The sequence below is a fragment of the Lampris incognitus genome, chromosome 20, assembly GCF_029633865.1.
Source record: "Lampris incognitus isolate fLamInc1 chromosome 20, fLamInc1.hap2, whole genome shotgun sequence".
NCBI classification, from domain to species: domain Eukaryota; kingdom Metazoa; phylum Chordata; class Actinopteri; order Lampriformes; family Lampridae; genus Lampris; species Lampris incognitus.
The window spans coordinates 31,911,792-31,932,976 of record NC_079230.1 but is presented as its reverse complement, the minus strand read 5'-3'; the positions used below and the strand labels follow the sequence as shown (position 1 = coordinate 31,932,976).

Sequence of the window (21,185 nt, the reverse complement as noted above, 5' to 3'; positions counted from 1 at the left end):
ACAGCTGTGTGATCTCCCAAAGTTCCACAGCCAAAACTCAGGGTGTTATTTTTGATCGATCCCTATCTTTTGAATTTTACATTAGAGAAGTCACCAAGATCTCTTTTTTCCACCTACGAAACGTTGCCAAAATCCGGTCTTTTCTGTCCATGGTTGATGCTGAGATCCTGATCCGCGCTTTCGTTTCATCCAGATCCGATTACTGCAGTGTCCCTTTTCTCTGGCCTGTCACACAAGAGCACTAAAAACCTTCAGCTGGTTCAAAATGTTCCTGCTAGAATATTAACTAAAAAAAGTTGGACCATATCACGCCAATTCCAAGCCCCCTTTCACTGGGTCCGCGTTCACGCTAGATCTGACTTTACAGCTTTACTTTTAACCTATAAAATACTTAATGGGCTTGGCAGATCTTCCGCAGCCTTATGTGCCTTCCCGTGCCCTCCGTTCTCAAAGCGCAGGCGTCCTCTCTGTCCTCAGAGTTAAAAAGACGTCTGCAGGCTGCAGTCTTCTCTTACAGCGCCCCCTTTCTTTGGAAGAGTCTCCCAGCCCACACCAGAGAATCTGATTCTGCAGACTCTTTCACATCTGAACTGAAAACCCATCTGTTCTCATTAGCTTCCTACTAGTCGTTTTATCTCCTCGGTAGTGTGACTTCCTTCTGAGCTTTGTCACGACTATCCTCTCCTGGGAGGGTCTCAGTCTCAGTGTAGTTATAACTGCAGGTCTTAGTGGTCATCTCTTGGTTTTGACCTGCTGACGAGAATGTTCCTTGATGTATCGCACCATCAGAACCCTCTGTCTGGATCTCTGAACACGTGTGTGCCCATGTTGTGTGCCTGTTCCCTGCTCTCTCTCGTCTCTCTCTCTCTCGTCTCTCTCTCTCTCTCTCTTGTCTCTCTCTCGCTCACTTTCCAGGACAGTTTTTCTTCCTTTATGGACTGTCCGATGACCATGGATCATCTCTCTCGACCGCCTGATGACTTCGCAGCCCGTTTGTGATGAGCCTGTTTTCGCTTGGTCACGCTCCCGCCCTCCTGTAGATTTATGCCATTGTTTGCACGGTTCTCATGTAAAATGGCTGTTATACCATTTGTTTTTGCTATGACAACTTCAGCATCGCTCTCATCACTTCTCTCGCCTTCTTTCCGTCTCTGTGTGGACGCTGTGGGGGAGTCTGCCTCGCCTCTTGTGTGCGTGTGAAGTATGTTCGCTCTGCAGAGCCCCCCGGAGCTGGTCTGGTTTGTGGTCCTGCCAGCTCCTGACTGCATCTGTGGGCTTCCTGATGTTGTCTTGGATGGTCACAGATTCACTCTCTTTACAAGTTTATTACCCAGCACATTCACATTTGCTAAAGTTTATGCATTAACTATGTATTGTACATGAACTCACTCGGTACGTTACATCATAATTCTGTTATTTTTGTGTATTTTATGCATTTGACACCTATTACATGTCTGTCTGTCCTGGAAGAGGGATCCCTCCTGTTTCTCTTCCTGAGGTTTCTCCCACATTTCTCCCTCATAAAAAGGTTTTTCCTCATTTGGGTCCCAGGATAGAAGGTGTCGTATGTCGTGTATGGTTGTGTGTTATACTGGTTGTCAAGCCGCTCGGGACTACATTGTGAATCTGGGGTATACAAATAAACATGACTTGACTTGCTTGTCTAGTAAGGTTTGACCAGATAATGGAGCTTAAAAAAAACAACAACAAAAAAACCCTTACTGCAGGGTCTGAAACCAGTCTTTCAGCTGTGCCTGTGTTCACTGTAGTGAAAGGGCAACAGATTATTTTTAACAGATTATTTAAAAAGCCTTTTACTTGGGGAACCACAATCTTCTTCAAGACAAAATGGTTCTGAAATCGTCACTCTTGTGAAACATGGAAGACGGTTTTCTGATTGAACGGTGACCCTGGTTAAAAGCTATACTACAATGACCTGAGGAGTGCAGGCAACAGGATGAATAGGCTGCTCTGAAGCAGTTGTCCACTTGGGGCTAGCTACACAGTTTTTAAACTCATACCACTGCCTGTGAAGCCCTGTCCTGTATAGGAGATACTGCAGTAAGCACTCAGTCACAGGGAGCAGGGGAGCAGGGAAAAGGGTAGCAGGGATACTGAAACTACGGCATCACAATATGTCAGCCACAGTTCTCAGTGGCAGTGGAGATGAAACTGAACCCTTCAGGGTTCACACTGGAGTCAAGCAGGGCTGTGTCATTGCTCCTACTCTGTTCTCCATTTTCATTTCTGCTATCCTCCATCTTACGGGTAAACACCTGCCTCAAGGAGTCAGAATCATGTACAGAACCGATGGACAACTCCTGAACATCAACAGATTCAGGGCTAAAAGCAGAACCACCACCACATCCGTCATGGAGCTGCAGTATGCTGACGACAACGCCCTTGTGGCCCATTCAGAAGAGGACTTACAGTGCATCCTGGATACTTTTGCCAAGGCATACAAGCAGCTTGGTCTGGCCCTTAACAAAAAAAGACCTAGATCCTCTACCAGCCACCACCCAACACAAATAACCTTGCTCCACCCCCAACTATCTCTGTTGACAAAACCAGACTGGAAAATTTAGACCACTTTACGTATCTCGGAAGCCTCCTATCCTCCAAAGCTAACATTGATGAAGAAATACACCACTATTCAGTTGTGCCAGTGGGGTTTTCTCAACACTGAGAAAAAGGGTCTTTGAAAACCACGACCTCCAGGCCAGGACAAAAATTCTGGTCTACAGAGCGGTAGTGTTGCCCACCCTACTGTATGTATCAGAATCCTGGACCACATACAGCAGGCACCTGAAAGCACTAGAGGCACATCATCAGAGGTACCTCTGAAAAATCCTCAAGATCACCTGGGAAGATAGACGCACCAACACCAGCGTCCTGGAGGAGGCTAACATTCCTGCTATCACTGCCACCATCGCCCAACACCAGCTTAGATGGACTGGCCATGTCATCCATATGCCTGACTCTCACCTTCCAAAACAAGTCCTATACTCCAAGCTTCTCACAGGACAACGTGCCCCGGGAGGTCAAAAGAAAAGGTATAAGGATAACATCCAAGGGAACATCAAAAAATGCCACATATACCCTAAGACCTGGGAGGACACAGCAACCAACAAGGCGACCTGGAGCAAACTTGTCTGGGAAGGAGCTCCACCAAAAAGGCCCAAACCAATCCCATGACTACCACCACCTACCCCTGCCCACACTGCACCAAAATATGCAGCTCCAGGATTGGCATCATTGCCCACCTGAAGACCCACAAGGACCAAGAAGGAGGACAGTCATGCTTGACCCCGAGTGACCACCGATGATGATGAGCAGGGAGCAGGGTAGCAGGGAGCAGGGGAGCAGGATAGCAGAGAGCAAGGGAGCAGGGAGAAGGGGAGTGGGGAAGCAGGGGAGAAGGGGAACAGGGGAGTAGGATAGCAGGATAGCAGAGAACAGGGAGAAGGGGAGCAGGGAGCAGGGGAGCAGGGAGCAGAGAGCAGGGGGGCAGGGAGCAGGGAGCAGGGAGCAGGGGGACAGGGGAGCAAGGGAGCAGGGGAGTGGGGAGCAGGGGAGCAGGGTACCAGGTCCCCAGTATGGGCCCATCTAGTTCATCAAAAACTAATGCTGGGCAGCCAATACTCAGCCACACATGAACAAAGCAACAACAATAGAAGCACATTCCATCACCTACCTTACCTTAGGCTGTCTTCCATATTACAGCCCAGCATCATTAGCTAATTAACTTCAAGCCTCATATGCTCAATTAAAAAAATGCCTAAACGATATATTGACATAGGTATGGCAAAAGAGTTTGATACTGTTTTAATATTGGTGCTTGGTTCAGATAAGGTATTTAGGACAAAACTGGCCTTTGGCATGCATAGTAAACCGTTCATAAGCCTGTTCATTGATAAATATGAGAAAAATGCAACGTAGCTTCTCAAACGGTTAAAGCCGGGGTAGGCAACTTTGAAGTGAGAAAGTTTGACATAACACCCCCCCCCCAAAAAAAATAGCCCCGCTCTGCTTTCTCCCTCCCTCCCATAACCCCTCCCTTCACACTCATGCCTGATTCTGGCTGGCTGTTGTGACTGACAAGACTCATATTTTTGTTGATAATCGATGTATGTAAAAAAGATTTCAGCAAATCTTTTAGTGATGCTAAGCACTTTTGTACTTATAGGTGAAGTATCTCTCTAAACATGACTATGGTCCAATGGCCTTTTGCCGTGGAGAATAAAATGTATTGGTCGTCAAAAAAATGTCAGCAAATCTCACTGTTACACCAGCACTGATGCTGTGAAGCACTTGTGTATGTTAATGGTGAAGTATTATCAAGACGAGTGCCACGTAGTCTGTCCACCTCTACAACATCCATAGTGACAAGATAACCCACAGTAAGGATGTAAATGATTGACAAGCAGAAAGACAGCTCTGTCACAGAGTGCTCCCGATTGGCTGAACGTTACCAGGAGTGGTACAGCTTTAACCAATCAGGGGAGTTTAGATGAGATTTTGAAATCCTGAACACAGGCACAGGGTTAAACACAGAGGCTTGATCTTTTCTCTGCAGACCATTTGAATTACTCACAGCTTTAAGAGGGATATGACATTTTTCACCAACAAAGAGACTTGCCTACCCCAGCTTTAAGCATACGGACGCAGTATCTCATGTACTGGTTCCTTCAGTCTGCTGTGTGGTATATAGGACTGTTGTGTTACCCGTCTACTGTGCGGCATATAGTATGTCTACTGTGTGGTATAGGTCTGTTGTGTGGTATACATGTCTACTGTGTGGTATATATGTCTACTGTGTGGTATATACACTACCGTTCAAAAGTTTGGGATCACCCAAACAATTTCGTGTTTTCCATGAAAAGTCACACTTATTCACCACCATATGTTGTGAGATGAATAGAAAATAGAGTCAAGACATTGACAAGGTTAGAAATAATGATTTGTATTTGAAATAAGATTTTTTTTACATCAAACTTTGCTTTCGTCAAAGAATCCTCCATTTGCAGCAATTACAGCATTGCAGACCTTTGGCATTCTAGCTGTTAATTTGTTGAGGTAATCTGGAGAAATTGCACCCCACGCTTCCAGAAGCAGCTCCCACAAGTTGGATTGGTTGGATGGGCACTTCTTTGAGCAGATTGAGTTTCTGGAGCATCACATTTCTGGGGTCAATTAAACGCTCAAAATGGCCAGAAAAAGAGAACTTTCATCTGAAACTCGACAGTCTATTCTTGTTCTTAGAAATGAAGGCTATTCCATGCGAGAAATTGCTAAGAAATTGAAGATTTCCTACACCGGTGTGTACTACTCCCTTCAGAGGACAGCACAAACAGGCTCTAACAGGTACTATTTAATGAAGATGCCAGTTGGGGACCTGTGAGGCGTCTTTCTCAAACTAGAGACTCTAATGTACTTATCTTCTTGCTCAGTTGTGCAACGCGGCCTCCCACTTCTTTTTCTACTCTGGTTAGAGCCTGTTTGTGCTGTCCTCTGAAGGGAGTAGTACACACCGGTGTAGGAAATCTTCAATTTCTTAGCAATTTCTCGTATGGAATAGCCTTCATTTCTAAGAACAAGAATAGACTGTCGAGTTTCAGATGAAAGTTCTCTTTTTCTGGCCATTTTGAGCGTTTAATTGACCCCAGAAATGTGATGCTCCAGAAACTCAATCTGCTCAAAGAAGTGCCCATCCAACCAATCCAACTTGTGGGAGCTGCTTCTGGAAGCGTGGGGTGCAATTTCTCCAGATTACCTCAACAAATTAACAGCTAGAATGCCAAAGGTCTGCAATGCTGTAATTGCTGCAAATGGAGGATTCTTTGACGAAAGCAAAGTTTGATGTAAAAAAAATCTTATTTCAAATACAAATCATTATTTCTAACCTTGTCAATGTCTTGACTCTATTTTCTATTCATTTCACAACATATGGTGGTGAATAAGTGTGACTTTTCATGGAAAACACAAAATTGTTTGGGTGATCCCAAACTTTTGAACGGTAGTGTAGGTCTGTTGTGTTTTCTGTCTACTGTGTGGCATATATGTCTACTGTGTGGTATATATGTCTACTGTGTGGTATAGGTCTGTTGTGTGGTATATATATGTGGTATATGTCTGTTGTGTGGTTTATAGGTCTGTTGTGTGGTATATATGTGGTACATAGGTCTGTTGTATGGTATATAGGTCTGCTGTATGGTATATATGTGGTACATAGGTCTGTTGTGTGGTATATATGTGGTATATAGGTCTGTTGTGTGGTATATAGGTCTGCTGTATGGTATATATGTGATATATAGCTCTGTTGTGTTGTATATATGTGGTATATAGGTCTGTTGTGTGGTATATATGTGGTATACATGTGGTATATAGATCTGTTGTTGGGTATATATGTGGTATATAGGTCTGTTGTTTGGTATATATGTAGTATATAGGTCTGTTGTGTGGTATATATGTGGTATATAGGTCTGCTGTGTGGTATATATGTGATATATAGGTCTGCTGTGTGGTATATATGTCTGCTGTGTGGTATATATGTGGTATATAGGTCTGTTGTGTGGTACATATGTGGTATATATGTGGTATATATAGGTCTGTTGTGTGGTATATTTGTGGTATATAGGTCTGTTGTGTGGTACATATGTGGTATATATGTGGTATATAGGTCTGTTGTGTGGTATATATGTGGTATATAGGTCTGTTGTGTGGTATATATGTGGTATATAGGTCTGTTGTGTGGTATATATGTGTTATATAGGTCTGCTGTGTGGTATGTATGTGGTATATAGGTCTGTTGTGTGGTATATATGTGGTATATAGGTCTGTTGTGTGGTATATAGGTCTGTTGTGTGGTATACATGTGGTATATATGTACTATATAGGTCTGTTGTGTGGTATATATGTGGTATATAGGTCTGTTGTGTGGTACATATGTGGTATATATGTGGTATATAGGTCTGTTGTGTGGTATATATGTGGTATATAGATCTGTTGTGTGGTACATATGTGGTATATATGTGGTATATAGGTCCGTTGTGTGGTATATATGTGGTATATAGGTGTGTTGTGTGGTACATATGTGGTATATATGTGGTATATAGGTCCATTGTGTGGTATATAGGTCTGTTGTGTGGTATATGTGTTATATAGGTCTGCTGTGTGGTATATAGGTCTGTTGTGGAGTATATATCGGTGTTGTGTGGTATATATCTGGTATATAGGTCTGCTGTGTGGTATATATGTGGTATATAGGTCTGTTGTGTGGTATATATGTGGTATATAGGTCTGCTGTGTGGTATATATGTGGTATATAGGTCTGTTGTGTGGTACATATGTGGTATATATGTGGTATATAGGTCTGCTGTGTGGTATAAATGTGGTATATAGGTCTGTTATGTGGTACATATGTGGTATATATGTGGTATATAGGTCTGTTCTGTGGTACATATACAGTGCATCCGGAAAGTATTCACACCCCTTCACTTTCCCCACATTTTGTTATGTTACAGCCTTATTCCAAATTGGATTAAATTCCTTTTTTTCTCATCAGTCTACACACAATACCCCATAATGACAAAGTGAAAAAGGTTTTGTAGAAATTTTTGCAAATTTATTAAAAATAAAAAACTGAAATATTGCATATACGTAAGTATTCACACCCTTTGCTATGACACTCAAAATTCAGCTCAGGTTCATCCTGTTTCCACTGATCATCCTTGACATGATTCTACATCTTGATTGGAGTCCACCTCTAGTAAATTCAATTGATTGGACATGATTTGGAAAGGCACACACCTGTCTATATAAGGTCCCACTGTTGACAGTGCATGTCAGAGCAGAAACCAAGCCATGAAGTTAAAGGAATTGTCTGTGGACCTCCGAGACAGGATTGTATTGAGGCACAGATCTGGGGAAGGGTGCAAAAAATGTCTCCAGCTTTGAAGGTCCCGAAGAGCACAGTGGTCTCCATCATTCGTAAATGGGAGAAGTTTGGATCCACCAGGACTCCTCCTAGAGCTGGCCGCCCAGCCAAACTGAGCAATCGGGGGAGAAGGGCCTTGGTCAAGGAGGTGACCAAGAACCCGATGGTCACTCTGACAGAGCTCCAGCGTTCCTCTGTGGAGATGGGAGAACCTTCCAGAAGGACAACCATCTCTGCAGCACTCCACCAATCAGGCCTTTATGGTAGAGTGGCCAGACGGAAGCCTCTGCTCAGTAAAAGGCACATGACAGCCCGCTTGGAGTTTGCCAGAAAGCACCTAAAGGACTCTGAGACCATGAGAAACAAGATTCTCTGGTCTGATGAAACCAAGATTGAACTCTTTGGCCTGAATGCCAAACGTCACGTCTGGAGGAAACCAGGCACCTCTCATCACCTTGCTAATACCACCCCTACAGTGAAGCATGGTGGTGGCAGCATCATGCTGTGGGGAGGCTCTTCAGCGGCAGGAACTGGGAGACTAGTCAGGATGGAGGGAAAGATGAATGGAGCAAAGTACAGAGAGACCCTTGATGAAAACCTGCTCCAGAGCGCTCAGGACCTCAGACTGGGGCGAAGGTTTACCTTTCAACACGACAACGACCCTAAGCACACAGCCAAGACAACGAAGGAGTGGCTTCGGGACAAGTCTGTGGATGTCCTTGAGTGGCCCAGCCAGAGCCCAGACTTGAACCCCATTGAACATCTCTGGAAAGACCTGAAAATAGCTGTGCAGCCACGCTCCCCATCTAACCTTACAGAGCTGGAGAGGATCTGCAGAGAAGAATGGGAGAAATACCCCAAATAAAGGTGTGCCAAGCTTGTAGCTTCATACCCAAGAAGACTTGAGGCTGTAATCGCTGCTGCCAAGGGTGCCTCAACCAAGTACTGGGTAAAGGGTGTGAATACTTATGTACATGCAATATTTCAGTTTTTTATTTTTAATAAATTTCTACAAAATCTTTTTCACTTTGTCGTTATGGGGTATTGTGTGTAGATTGATGAGAAAAAAAAGGAATTTAATCCATTTTGGAATAAGGCTGTAACATAACAACATGTGGGGAAAGTGAAGGGGGGTGACTACTTTCCGGATGCACTGTATATGCATGTTAAATCACACAGTAAGCACAGAGAGAGGATGAGGAATGTAATAATGTCTTCATACAGACCCTGCAGAGGCTCAAGGTGACATGTTGGCTCAGTAGCTGAAACATCACCCTCTGACTGCAGGGGCAGACTTTCACCATGTTGAGCTTATCCACTTATCTTTGGTTTAAAATATATATATAAAAAAGTGCTGCACTGAAAAGATATTGTAAAGTGACTTTGAGTGTTAGAAAAGCGCTATATAAGTTTGATTTATTATTATTAAAAAATCACAAATGTCAAAAAGTTCAAACTGACCAGTTTCTTTCAGCTTAACAAGTTGTCCCTTTCCGCAATAGCAAAAAAAAAAAAAATCCCCTTAAATATAAAAAGGGCTTGGAAAATATGTCATCTCCAAATTCAACAGCAGCCAGCACCAAATAGTGTGCTTCAGTGGCACGGGCATCGCTTCCCCTTGCAAAAAATAGCACCCCAGTTTTATAAAAGGACTCTGCAGGCAGAGCCTGCTGTGTGTGGAGACGGCCATCACCATTTGGCAGTCTCCATGGCAACACCTGAACGCCAGTCCTCTAACTGCACAGCAATTATGAAGCACTACAGTGACTTCACTGACTGCCGCGTCATTAATCTTCATGTGTGTCTGGGAGCGGCCGCTCTGAGCCGCACAAATCACTGCAAGTGTGGGAGGAAGTCCAGCAGGAAGCAATGAGTGTACCGTCCATGTCTCGCTGCAGCCAGCTTTTCTATACATGTTGGACAGCCTCACGTTTGCTGTGTGAAGATGCACAGAAGAGCTGACAAGTACGACGTTTAACAGAAATGCCCATGTGCAAACAGGAAAACAGCGGATGAGAACAAGTTGTTTCTTCTGGAAATGAGAGGGAGGAACGACAAGTACGTACAGCTGCCCTAAAAACAAACATCCAACCTGGACATATATGAAGTGGATGGCAGCACTATAACTACTAAATGACTGGACAAGAGTGGGTGTTGCCAGGGTGGCATAGCTGTTACACAATCCTAGATAATCGGATTGGGATTTTATGTTTCCACAATTAATAATTGTACAAAATCTGCGATACTGGAATGTTTAAATATATGTTTGATATATCTTAGTCTCTGTGTGTTACATCAAGTGCTTCCATTACGCCTGAGCCATCATGACCTGTGTGTGAGCAACATGCACCATGTGACCGAGCCAGTAGGGAAGTTGGAATAACAGATGGAAAAGACAGTGAGGAGGTCGACATAAAGTGGTCAGGAGTAACATGGAAAACAAGGGATAAGCCCACTGTTATCAGTTGCAAATGTGCAATCCAGTAACAGTGTTCCAAAAACCAAGACTAATGACACTGGTAACTGTGATCAGTGTTTAGCAATACAAACAGCATTACCGTTTTTGGCCATCATCGTGCAATTCTAGTCTTCAGTCTACTACTCCTACTACTACTCCTACTCCTACTACTATTCCTACTACTACTACTACTTTCGTCTGCTCCCGTTAGGGGGCGCCACAGCGGATCATCCGTTTCCATCTCTTCCTGTCCTCTGCATCTTCCTCTGTCACACCAGCCACCTGCATGTCCTCCCTCACCACATCCATAAACCTCCTCTTTGACCTTCCTCTTCACCTCTTCCCTGGCAGCTCCATATTCAGCATCCTTCTCCCAATATACCCAGCATCTCTCCTCCACACATGTCCAAACCATCTCCATCTTGTCTCTCTTGCTTTGTCTCCAAACCGTCCAACCTGAGCTGTCCCTCTAATATACTCGTTCCTAATCCTGTCCTTCTTCATCACTCCCAATGAAAATCTTAGCATCTTCATCTCTGCCACCTCCAGCTCCTCCTCCTGTCTTTTCATCAGTGCCACTGTCTCCAAACCATATAACATAGCTGGTCTCACTACCATCTTGTAAGCCTTCCCTTTAACTCTTGCTGGTACCCTTCTGTCACACATCACTCCTGACACTCTTCTCCACCCACTCCACCCTGCCTGCACTCTCTTCTCCACCTCTCTTCTGCACTCCCCCATTACTTTGAACAGCTGACATTCGTCACCTCCACTCCTTGCATCCTCACCATTCGACTGTCCTCCCTGTCATTCATGCATAGGTATTCCATCTTGCTCCTACTGACTTTCTTCCTCTTCTCTCCAGTGCATACCTCCACCTCTCCAGGCTCTCCTCCACCTGCTCCCTACTCTTGCTACAGATCACAGTCATCCGCGAACTTGAGTATACATACAGTACAGCCTGCTGCCATTAGGGCAGGAACCAGAGTGGCTAAATACACAGCTGGTTCTTCAGTGTTTCAGCTAAAACCTCTGTGGGAGTTTCCATTTGTTTGTAGTTTTATTTCAGAATGTATGAGAAAGTCATACACCCTTCCATTAAATATAATCCAGTGAGTGGCCATCAGGTGTGCACAAACAACACACACTCAACAAAACACACTGCAAGACTTTAGGAAGTAATGTTTAGTAGTTCTAAACCATGTGCCCAGAGGACCAAGAGGACACAGTCTTTTATTCCAAACAAACAACACCATCCATTCTGACTTTACTATTTAGCATACTTTCAACCACAGGGTGGGAACAGTTAGGCAAGTCAGCCAATGTTTTCTGTTGGAGTATCAACCTGCCCATCCCAGTCCAGGATGACATATGGCGGAGAATCCATGGTTTAGAACATACACGACAACAAGACATCAGCTATGACGTCACTGAACCACATTGAGCCTTGCTGTACTGCCGAGGTGGTCTCAGAAAGGGCAGGTAAAGATGGGACTGGTACATAGGGTTGCCTACGTTCCACTAAACCCAATAAATCTAGTTTGAGATGAGACTGGGCCTTCTCTTCTTCACAGCTTCATCCCTCTCCTCAGACCAAACGTCCGGGTTTCAAAGCAAAATGGTATGCAACGAATAACATGTATTTAAAATACGTTCAGAAACACCTGCAAGTGGATAACACCACCAACAGTGACGTATCATCCAGACACTACCAGGAACGGACATTGTTCTCTTGCATTGAAATATCACCACTTTGACAGAAAAAAGTGGTGATCAGCAATTTTAACTTCGAACACCATTCATAATATTTGGTCAAACTCTTTCTGCATCCTGACAGCTATCGAGTAAGTAGATGCACCGAAGAAATAACCTCAGTGCCTATGGTCACCTTAGATGTTGAAAATAGAAATAAAATGTTCCCTGTACCCGTGCCTTATCAGCCAGCCGATCAGGAGACTTCTTTGCAAGCAGGCATCTCTATTGGCCCCTTCTTGCCGTCAATCTTTTCTTTTTTTTTTGTTGTTGCTTTCATGAAGCTCAGGCAGAAGTGAGGGCGCAGATTTTTCTGCAGGATGTTTTCAAAATCTAGCTAGCTCTTGCCAACTTCTGCCCAGGATCGCTAACCCCCACTTTAAAGGACATTTACATTTGTAAATGTCAGTTAAAATAAACTGGATGACAAACAATTCAGGTCCTTTTCAGAACAAACTGACCAAAAAGGGGCTCCTTTCCAAGTAAAGAGGGTAAATCCCGAACAGCTGCAAGATTGATTAAATCAAAAAATGTGGCCATGAAGGAAGAAACTGCGTGTACATCCTTGGTGGTAGAGAGAGAGAGAGAGAGAGAGAGAGAGAGAGAGAGAGAGAGAGAGAGAGAGAGAGATCCAGCTGTAAGACCCCTCAGCAGGATGGTCAGGATCCAGCACCCTGCAGCCAGACCCCCTCCAGTCTGCGCAGGCCTGACCAGTCAGAGGTAAGGCCATCAAAGCTTGAAGGACTGCTGCCTTCTGAGACACAAAGAAGCCTCACTGTTTACCCTACAAGCTAAGCATTTATTCTCCCCGTCTGCTGACGCCTTGGCCCCAACTGAGCATAAGTGGAGGATAAAAAAAGATCCAGTTCAGCACCTATGGCATCAGTTCAACAGTTAACCAAGTCAAGAGTTTGTGGATGTCAACATCTAAACATCAGACACAGCCATGTTTGAGTGTTGTACATCCAGTCAGCTAAACATCTCACAAACTGGAGCAAAATCTGGCCAGCACACCAAGTGTACTACATTATAAGAGCTCATTTCCCCTGAACAGTTTTAATAAAAAGAGCCCGGCAGTCATTGCCCTGCTGGGCTTTTCCATCAGGCTCTGTTTTAACTGGAGACTAGAAAGCCTGTAGGCATCATAGATCAGCAGTACTTAGGCTCACAATTTGTCATCATATAAAAACACACAAGTCCCACAGACCTCGTATGGATCTGGAAAGATCTCATGGCATGTGTCATCTCGCGAGATTTATTGAAGGTTAAGTATCCTCTTGCTGAGCTTGAGGCCATGTTCTCCGACCCTGACATCACATTTATCAAGACGGGCTTCAACAGAGGTAGGCCAGAACGATGGGCTGCAGCGAGGCCAAAGCCCTCGGTACGCCTTCTAATTAGAGGATCTTCAAAAAGGAGGTTTTAAGATTTGGTAGGTTGCAATGAGGAGATGGGGAGTTTGATTTACAGACTGCTTCAAGGCGTTGGGGAATAAATGGCAGTTTTTTAACAGGCCGTTGTTGCTTGGTCAATCTCCCTCATAGACCATCATTTTTTAAATCTCATGACAACTTTGAAGTTCAGCTCCTGAGTCGTTCATAAATCAACAGGCGAGGTCATGAATATATATACATTTGCCGGCCACATTTAACTTTTGGGTCCATGGAGTGCTCCCACCAGGCCAGACAGACAACTTCAACATGTCAAGAATTCACAGACTAGTATGGACTTGGAGCCACTCAGTATAAGCAACACTTACATTAATTCTCGGGTTTAGACTCCCCCTATTTCAGAAGATCTTTCCTCCCACTGGAGGACGGGAAGGAGAGCCCCTTCATACCGTCTGTTTTGTCAAGAGCTCGTAACTTATTAAAAACTGGGTTTTTATTTGATTTGTGGAAGCAAGTTGTTATAATTGTTGTTAAACAAGGAATGATCCAACTATCCTTTCCCCTTACCACATTATGGCAACCCCCCCCCACACACACACACATTAGAAAATTAACAAATGAGAATTTTGATAAGAATGGACAGCAGAGTTATCTTACAACTGCTTAGTAAAATGAATGTTCTTCTGCAAGCTGAGTTGCGTGTAATTACAATATGACAGGGTCCCTCTGGCAAGGCACCGACTCTGGCATGCTGCCCAGCTCTTGTCACAGCAAAAAATCCTCAAATGCAACTCTGTTGTGTGTGTGTGTGTGGGGGGGGGTGGGGGTGGGGGGTGGAATTCCAAAACAGCAAATATTCCAATTGATCTTTTCCTTTGCACCCCACAAAGACTCTCCGCCTCACACACAAAAAAGCACCCACTGATCACAACGACCCTTCTTGGCTTTACTCATACTGGATTATTAATTCTAAACAGACTATAGACGATGATCTGCGGTGGCGACCTCTAACGGGAGCAGCCAAAAGTAACAGTAGCAGCAGCAGACTACAGAAAATGTGTGCTGATTTACACGTGTGTGTGTGTGTGTGTGTGTGTGGGCAGACACTGCACACCATTTCTGCACATTCAAACATCAGGATCATAGCTACAGTCCTAAACAGTTACATGCAAACAAATGTCATTTTTGATACCAAGTATTGCTGGCATAGAAAAATAGCGAATTCCCCAACATCCAAATCGTGAACGCTTCAGTCGCTGGTACTCTGAAAATTGCACTTTTACCCAGTTCACTCTAGGGCAACAGTTTGCTGCACACTGCATGCTGCGTTTTATGCAATGCCAAAGTAAAAGGTAGAAAAAAGGCTGGTCAGCAGCGAGCTAGGAGGAGGAAGAGGAGGAGGAGGAGCAAAGTTTTATGTGGCCAAGATGCAGAAGTTGCAGCCCAAGCTGATTGAAAACCTAGAGGCACCTGGACTCTAGTTCAGCCATGCTTTGTGTTAGGTGGTGGTGGTGGTGGTGGTGAAGGTCCTGACTTAACAGCACCGGTGAGTGGATGAATCACACACCACTCTAATTACCCGTATCTGCATATGTGTCAGTAAATTATGCAGAAATGACAAGTTAATCAAAGTGATCACCAGCGGAACCCCTGCCGCTGCACCAGCGTGTAGTATTTGAGCAGCATTAAACAGAGTTTGAGGGAAGGCACGTGAGCGCGCGTGTTCCTACTAGCTGGGGAACTCAGAGCACATGGTCAGGACCCGTACAGCAAGTCCGGCACCCTCACTTACATTTCAGCAAGAGGGGGGGGGGGGGCTTACCAAAATACGGCTTGAACCCGGGGGTCTTTCCTGCAGCGGGGGGCTCTAAACGAACAATAAGGTAGAAAGCTCGCCGCGAAGCGAGTGCGGAACCGGCGAAGCGTCCGAGTCCTACCTCTTTTTGGTTTGGGGAAACTTTCGTGCAGGTGAAAGACAACTTTTTCCACGAAGTGCTGGATGTTGCTGTGCTCCGGTCCTCGGACAAACACCATCCAGTCATGCGTAAAGCCCTCCGCGGTGGGCTTCTTCCGGACCTGGGCGCGATGACCAAGTTCGAGTTTCACCTGAACAGCAGCACCCTGCGTGGAGGAAGGAACAGTAACGTCAAACAAAGCGGTCACAGACACACTGGAGCCGGACCCCGGCTGCTGCGAGCCGGACCCCGGCTCCTGCGAGCCAGACCCCGGCTGCTGCGAGCCAGACCCCGGCTCCTGCGAGCCAGACCCCGGCTGCTGCGAGCCGGACCCCGGCTCCTGCGAGCCAGACCCCGGCTGCTGCGAGCCGGACCCCAGCTGCTGCGAGCCAGACCCCGGCTCCTGCGAGCCAGACCCCGGCTGCTGCGAGCCAGACCCCGGCTCCTGCAAGCCCGGCTGCTGCGAGCCAGACCCCGGCTCCTGCAAGCCCGGCTCCTGCGAGCCGGACCCGGCTCCTGCGAGTCAGACCCCGGCTGCTGCGAGCCAGACCCCGGCTCCTGCGAGCCGGACCCCGGCTGCTGCGAGCCAGACTGGAGCCGAGCCGGCAGCGCAGCAGCGGGGACCCTGCAACCACCGAACCGGCCCGCTGCGTGCGGTCGGAGCGCCAGCCTCAACCTGGCAGTCATACGTTTGGCTTTTTGTTTGTTTGTTTGTTTCCCATTGGAGACTCCGAAGGGGGGTAATTACGTCAGAAACGTGGGCCAGGAACCCACCACGAGCCAGGCACCGACCGACAGCGCAGCACGAGCGGAAAACACGCGCCCCGAATTGCAATGAACGCTGCGGCCGCTTCACGCCACGTTACTCCCGGCGCGAGCGGTCATGCCCGCTCGTGGGAAACGAGAGGCTCCGAACAGGCGCGTCTCGGTCTGCGGGACTTCGGCTGTCCTCGGCTCGTCCATCACCGACGCAATACGGCTCCGGGACCCGCGGGGAGAACAACGCACGCCGGGCAAACCCGCGTGTGGCGGAGCACTCACCGAGCCGGGCATGGTGGAGGCCGCGGGCCAGCCCTGCTTCATGGACGGACGGCGTGGGTCAGACGGGACGAGACAGGCGAGGCGCGCCGATGGCGACGGTCATGGTCCTGCCCGGGCAACGAGCCACCTCCGCTCAGGCTGGAGGCGGCAGGGCGCATGCGCCGCTCGCCGTGCCTACCGGAGCCGCAGGAGGGAGGGGAGCCAATAAGGGCGGCGGACGCACGTGGACAGCCAATCAAGCGCCAATAACTTTTCCCCAATTAGTGTTTCTCAAAAAATAAAGAAATAAGCGACCAAATAAATAAATAAATAAATACATAACTAGTTTCCGGGGGGGGTTGTTAATAAATAAATAAATATTTCTTACACTCAGGCGCAGCGGCGGCTTCGTTTGGTGGGGGAACGTAGGCCAGCTCCGTTTCATTTAGACTGGGTTGAAATAAGCGTTGAGGAACTGCTGAGGCAAGCCACTCACTCATTTCCCCTTCCACCACCACCGCCGCTACCGCCGCCACCGCCGCTACCGCCGCCACTGCCGCTACTGCCATCCGCACCGAGGGCCGCGTCTCGCTCAGCAGCGGACGCTCAGGGCTCCCGACCAGCCGACATGCAAAGCCCAACAACCTTGACCGGAAGCACGGCGCTTGGTCAAGTCGGTTGCACTTCACAGCTGCGATGCGTTGTGTTGAGAGTCCAGAACAAGGACCACGTGGAGGAGTTGAGATTCCAGAACAAGGACCATGTGGAGGAGTTGAGAGTCCACAGCAAGGACCACGTGGAGGAGTTGGAGTCCAGAACAAGGACCATGTGGAGGAGTTGAGAGTCCACAACAAGGACCACGTGGAGGAGTTGGAGTCCAGAACAAGGACCACGTGGAGGAGTTGAGATTCCAGAACAAGGACCATGTGGAGGAGTTGAGAGTCCACAGCAAGGACCACGTGGAGGAGTTGGAGTCCAGAACAAGGACCATGTGGAGGAGTTGAGAGTCCAGAGCAAGGACTATGTGGAGGAGTTGAGAGTCCAGAGCAAGGACCATGTGGAGGAGTTGAGAGTCCAGATCAAGGACCATGTGGAGGAGTTGAGAGTCCAGAACAAGGACCACGTGGAGGAGTTGAGAGTCCAGATCAAGGACCGTGTGGAGGAGTTGAGAGTCCAGAACAAGGACCACGTGGAGGAGTTGAGAGTCCACAACAAGGACCATGTGGAGGAGTTGAGAGTCCAGAGCAAGGACCATGTGGAGGAGTTGAGAGTCCAGAACAAGGACCATGTGGAGGAGTCCGTCTGCTGTCCTGCTGCAGATGTTCTCCTGTACTCATACACTGACTGTGACAGGCTGTGCAGGCCGGACTGTCCCGCAGCTTCTTGTGGTCTTTCATAATGTCTGACTCTGTAAAGCGGGTTTTGTGGAGGAGATTATGATTAGAACCAAGGTGAAGGGTTTCTTAGCCCTTGCTGCCCTTCTCTTAAGAAGAGCCGCCTTCATTAAACCACTAAATTAAAGCAACTTAATTTAATTTTAAACCCCAAATCTATTGTGCAGGGAGAAACAAGCTGTCATTCATCACAACCTGTGTGACTATCTGGGTTTTCCCTCTCCACCGTGCAGAAAGACTGCATTTCATCAGTGGACACCACTCGGTTTTATAGGGTCACACATGACCCACACATGTCTTAGAGTCACACATGACCCTAACACAATCACAGTACCCTAGTGGTGTTCAGCTTTCATGGAAATATGAACAAAACAGTGTTCCACTCTTTGTAATGTTGGGGTCACTGTAGGAAAAGTCCTCACATTTCAGGTTCAAAAAGGTCATGTAGAGTCTTTTCTCTGCTGTTAAACACCGTCCTGGGTCATTTTGACCCGGACGGCAACAGAAGGGTTAAGATGCGGTCTTCATTTGACAGTGTTTGTGCAGCTACCTGCTTTCTGTCTGTGGCAACATCACATAAGTTAATGCACACCAGGAGTCTGGTGGACAGCGGTGGAGATGTTCTATCAACACTGGTAAGCAACGTGTCTCAGCAGAGTCCCTCACTCTGGCCTGATCAGTAAAGACAATGAATGAATGAATGAATGAATGAATGAATGAATGAATGAACAAATTAACGAACGAATGAATGCACCTTTGGGGATCAGGTACCACAATTTCACAGAGCTATAGGGCAAAGATATAATTAAAAATCTCTTCGTTAACCTTCTATATAGAACAATGGTTGTTAACATTGTGCGACAGAGAGCCGTGTGTTTGCAGGTTTCCATTTTGACCAAACCCAGACAGCATCCGGATGTGGGCCACTTCAGGCAGTGATGCGGCACTGCTGGCCTTCTTCTGGCCCTGACAAAATGGATGTGAGCCTGAAGTGGCCCACATGTATAATAGCAAATATGGCCCAAATATGCCAGATCACATGTGGGCCTTTTTTTGGCAAATATGTGGCACATGTGGCATTGCTATGGCTTGGTTCTGGCCCACATCTGGCAAACAGGAGTGGACTGCCCAAGTGCCATCTTTCCACATGGTATGTGGGCCAGATGAAGTGTCGGGTGTGGGACGGTTCCAGGCCACAGCAATTTTGCGATCTGGGAATAGTATATCATGTGATTTCAATGATTAGTTCCCCCTCACTGGGTGACTGGTGCATTAGTGTAGATAAATCAGCTGGGGGAAGTCTGGCTGGAATGAAAACGTACATAGACATGGCCCCCATGCTACTTGGCTGGAGACTACTAGGAAATACGACTCGTGGGCCTGACCAGGGAGGGAGCCTGCAGGGATGCACACGCCCCCCCCCCCCACACACACACACTGTGATGCAGGATGCTGTTTGTCATCACGTATGGAAACAATGATCACTGATATCCCACAATGCCATGCGGGTTATCTGTCCAATGCTGCAGCGCACCAGCTTATTTCTACTGCAACTTCTACTCTCTTACAGGGATTAGGGAGGACGAGATGGGATAGAGGGGAAAATGCTTAGTTTTTATGAATTCACCAACAGGTAATAAGTTAGTTGGATGCAAATTAATTAACGTTCTCATCATCATTTTTATAACTGATATTTTTATTATATAATCTCGTGTGTGTGATATTGAACATGTTTCCTTCTTGTGTGTGTGTGTGTGTGTATGTGTGTGTGTCTCTTAGCAGGACTGACATGAAAAGTGAATGAAGATGGATAGATAGATAGATAGACAGAAAGACGGACAGACAGACAGACAGACAGACAGACAGACAGACGGACAGACAGTTAGATAGATAGACAGACAGACAGACAGACAGACAGACAGACAGACAGACAGACAGACAGACAGACAGACAGACAGACAGACAGACAGACAGACAGTTAGATAGATAGACAGACAGACAGACAGACAGACAGACAGACAGACAGACAGACAGACAGACAGACAGACAGACAGACAGACAGATAGATAGATAGATAGATAGATAGATGTACTGACTCTGCTGCAGGGGGAGGAGAGCAGAAATGGAGAGAGAGGGTTAGAAAAGAAAAAGAAGAAGAAGAAGACTACATCATGGGAACAGAGGAGACTTGTCTTGTTGGGATGCTAGCCGTGACAAGAGAAGACAGGGTTTTCAAGGACACACATGATGTCAGAGGGTTTGTAGGGAGAAGACTGGGAGATGTACGATGGTTATCACTGATAGTATATCAGAGTGTAATAGAGAGATGGTTAAGATGGATGTGTTTAAAGCTATTGCTGTGTGACTCGCTTCCCACTCGGGGCCAAAGCAAAGAAGAAGGGAGTGATAAGCGGTGATAAGACACTGTCAGCAGAGACTGGGTTATCCCAGGATGCTGCAGGTGTGTGCGAGACAAGAAGAATGACTAGATTCTGAGAAGGGGAGAAGGAGGACAGTAAGTCCGCGCGTTATATACTTTTGCAGGAAAATAGCCAGAAAGGGTGTGCCTTGGTTGTGTGCGTTACAGGGTGAGGCCATATCAGAGCTCCTCTCAGATGTCTTTGTCAAGAACATGGACACGTTGCTGCCGTGTGTGACGGAGTCAGAAGATGTGGGAAGGGAAGCTGCAGTGTGGAGCGTAAAGCTGAGAGGGAGCAAGCAAAGTGCTTGAACTCACGATACGGGGTCAGCACGGTTTCAAGAAAGAATTAAGGACTAGAAAGGGAATAAGACGAGAGCAGAGATGGGACGTTCGTATGCTGAAGCTGCTGAGAGAACGGAGAGAAATGATGAGATGGTGGAAGTACAAAAACAACCTGAGCAGTAAGGGAGTGGAGCTGGCCAGAGTATCTGCATGGACAAGAAAAGCTTGTTGGCGTTCGCTGCCATGCTCAAGATGGTGTCGGACACTGGCAGGAGATACTTGCACGCCGTGGACATATGTGGAGAAGCTCTAGATGTTACACTGCGGGGAGGATTTGTATCAACTCGGGCTGGTGTGAGCGGCTAATGTCATGAATGGGATCACTCTGGGGGTACGGTGCCAGTAATTAACACTGTGACGTTGTTACGTTTCAGTAGGTGGCGGTAATACAACATGTCAGATGCCAACCGCCGATAAAACAAGAAGAAGAAGAAGAAACAGAAGAAGAAGAAGAAGAAGAAGAAGAAGAAGAAGAAGAAGAAGAAGAAGAAGAAGCAGGAACCAAAACAAGAGGC

At 46.6% G+C, this 21,185-nt stretch overlaps 1 protein-coding gene across 1 annotated transcript in view; it reads right to left on the bottom strand.

The window, feature by feature from the left end:
• The window catches only part of mllt3 (MLLT3 super elongation complex subunit), a 126,690-nt gene extending 110,067 nt beyond the window's left edge, over nt 1-16,623 (bottom strand). Inside the window, exons 1-2 of the mRNA XM_056300579.1 lie at nt 16,534-16,623; nt 15,475-15,658 (exon numbers count right to left, since the gene is read on the bottom strand). Coding sequence (XP_056156554.1) covers nt 15,475-15,658; nt 16,534-16,575 — 226 coding nt within the window. The 5' untranslated portion in view covers nt 16,576-16,623. The remainder of the gene's footprint in view (nt 1-15,474; nt 15,659-16,533) is intronic.
• Between the last annotated feature and the right edge of the window lie 4,562 nt (nt 16,624-21,185).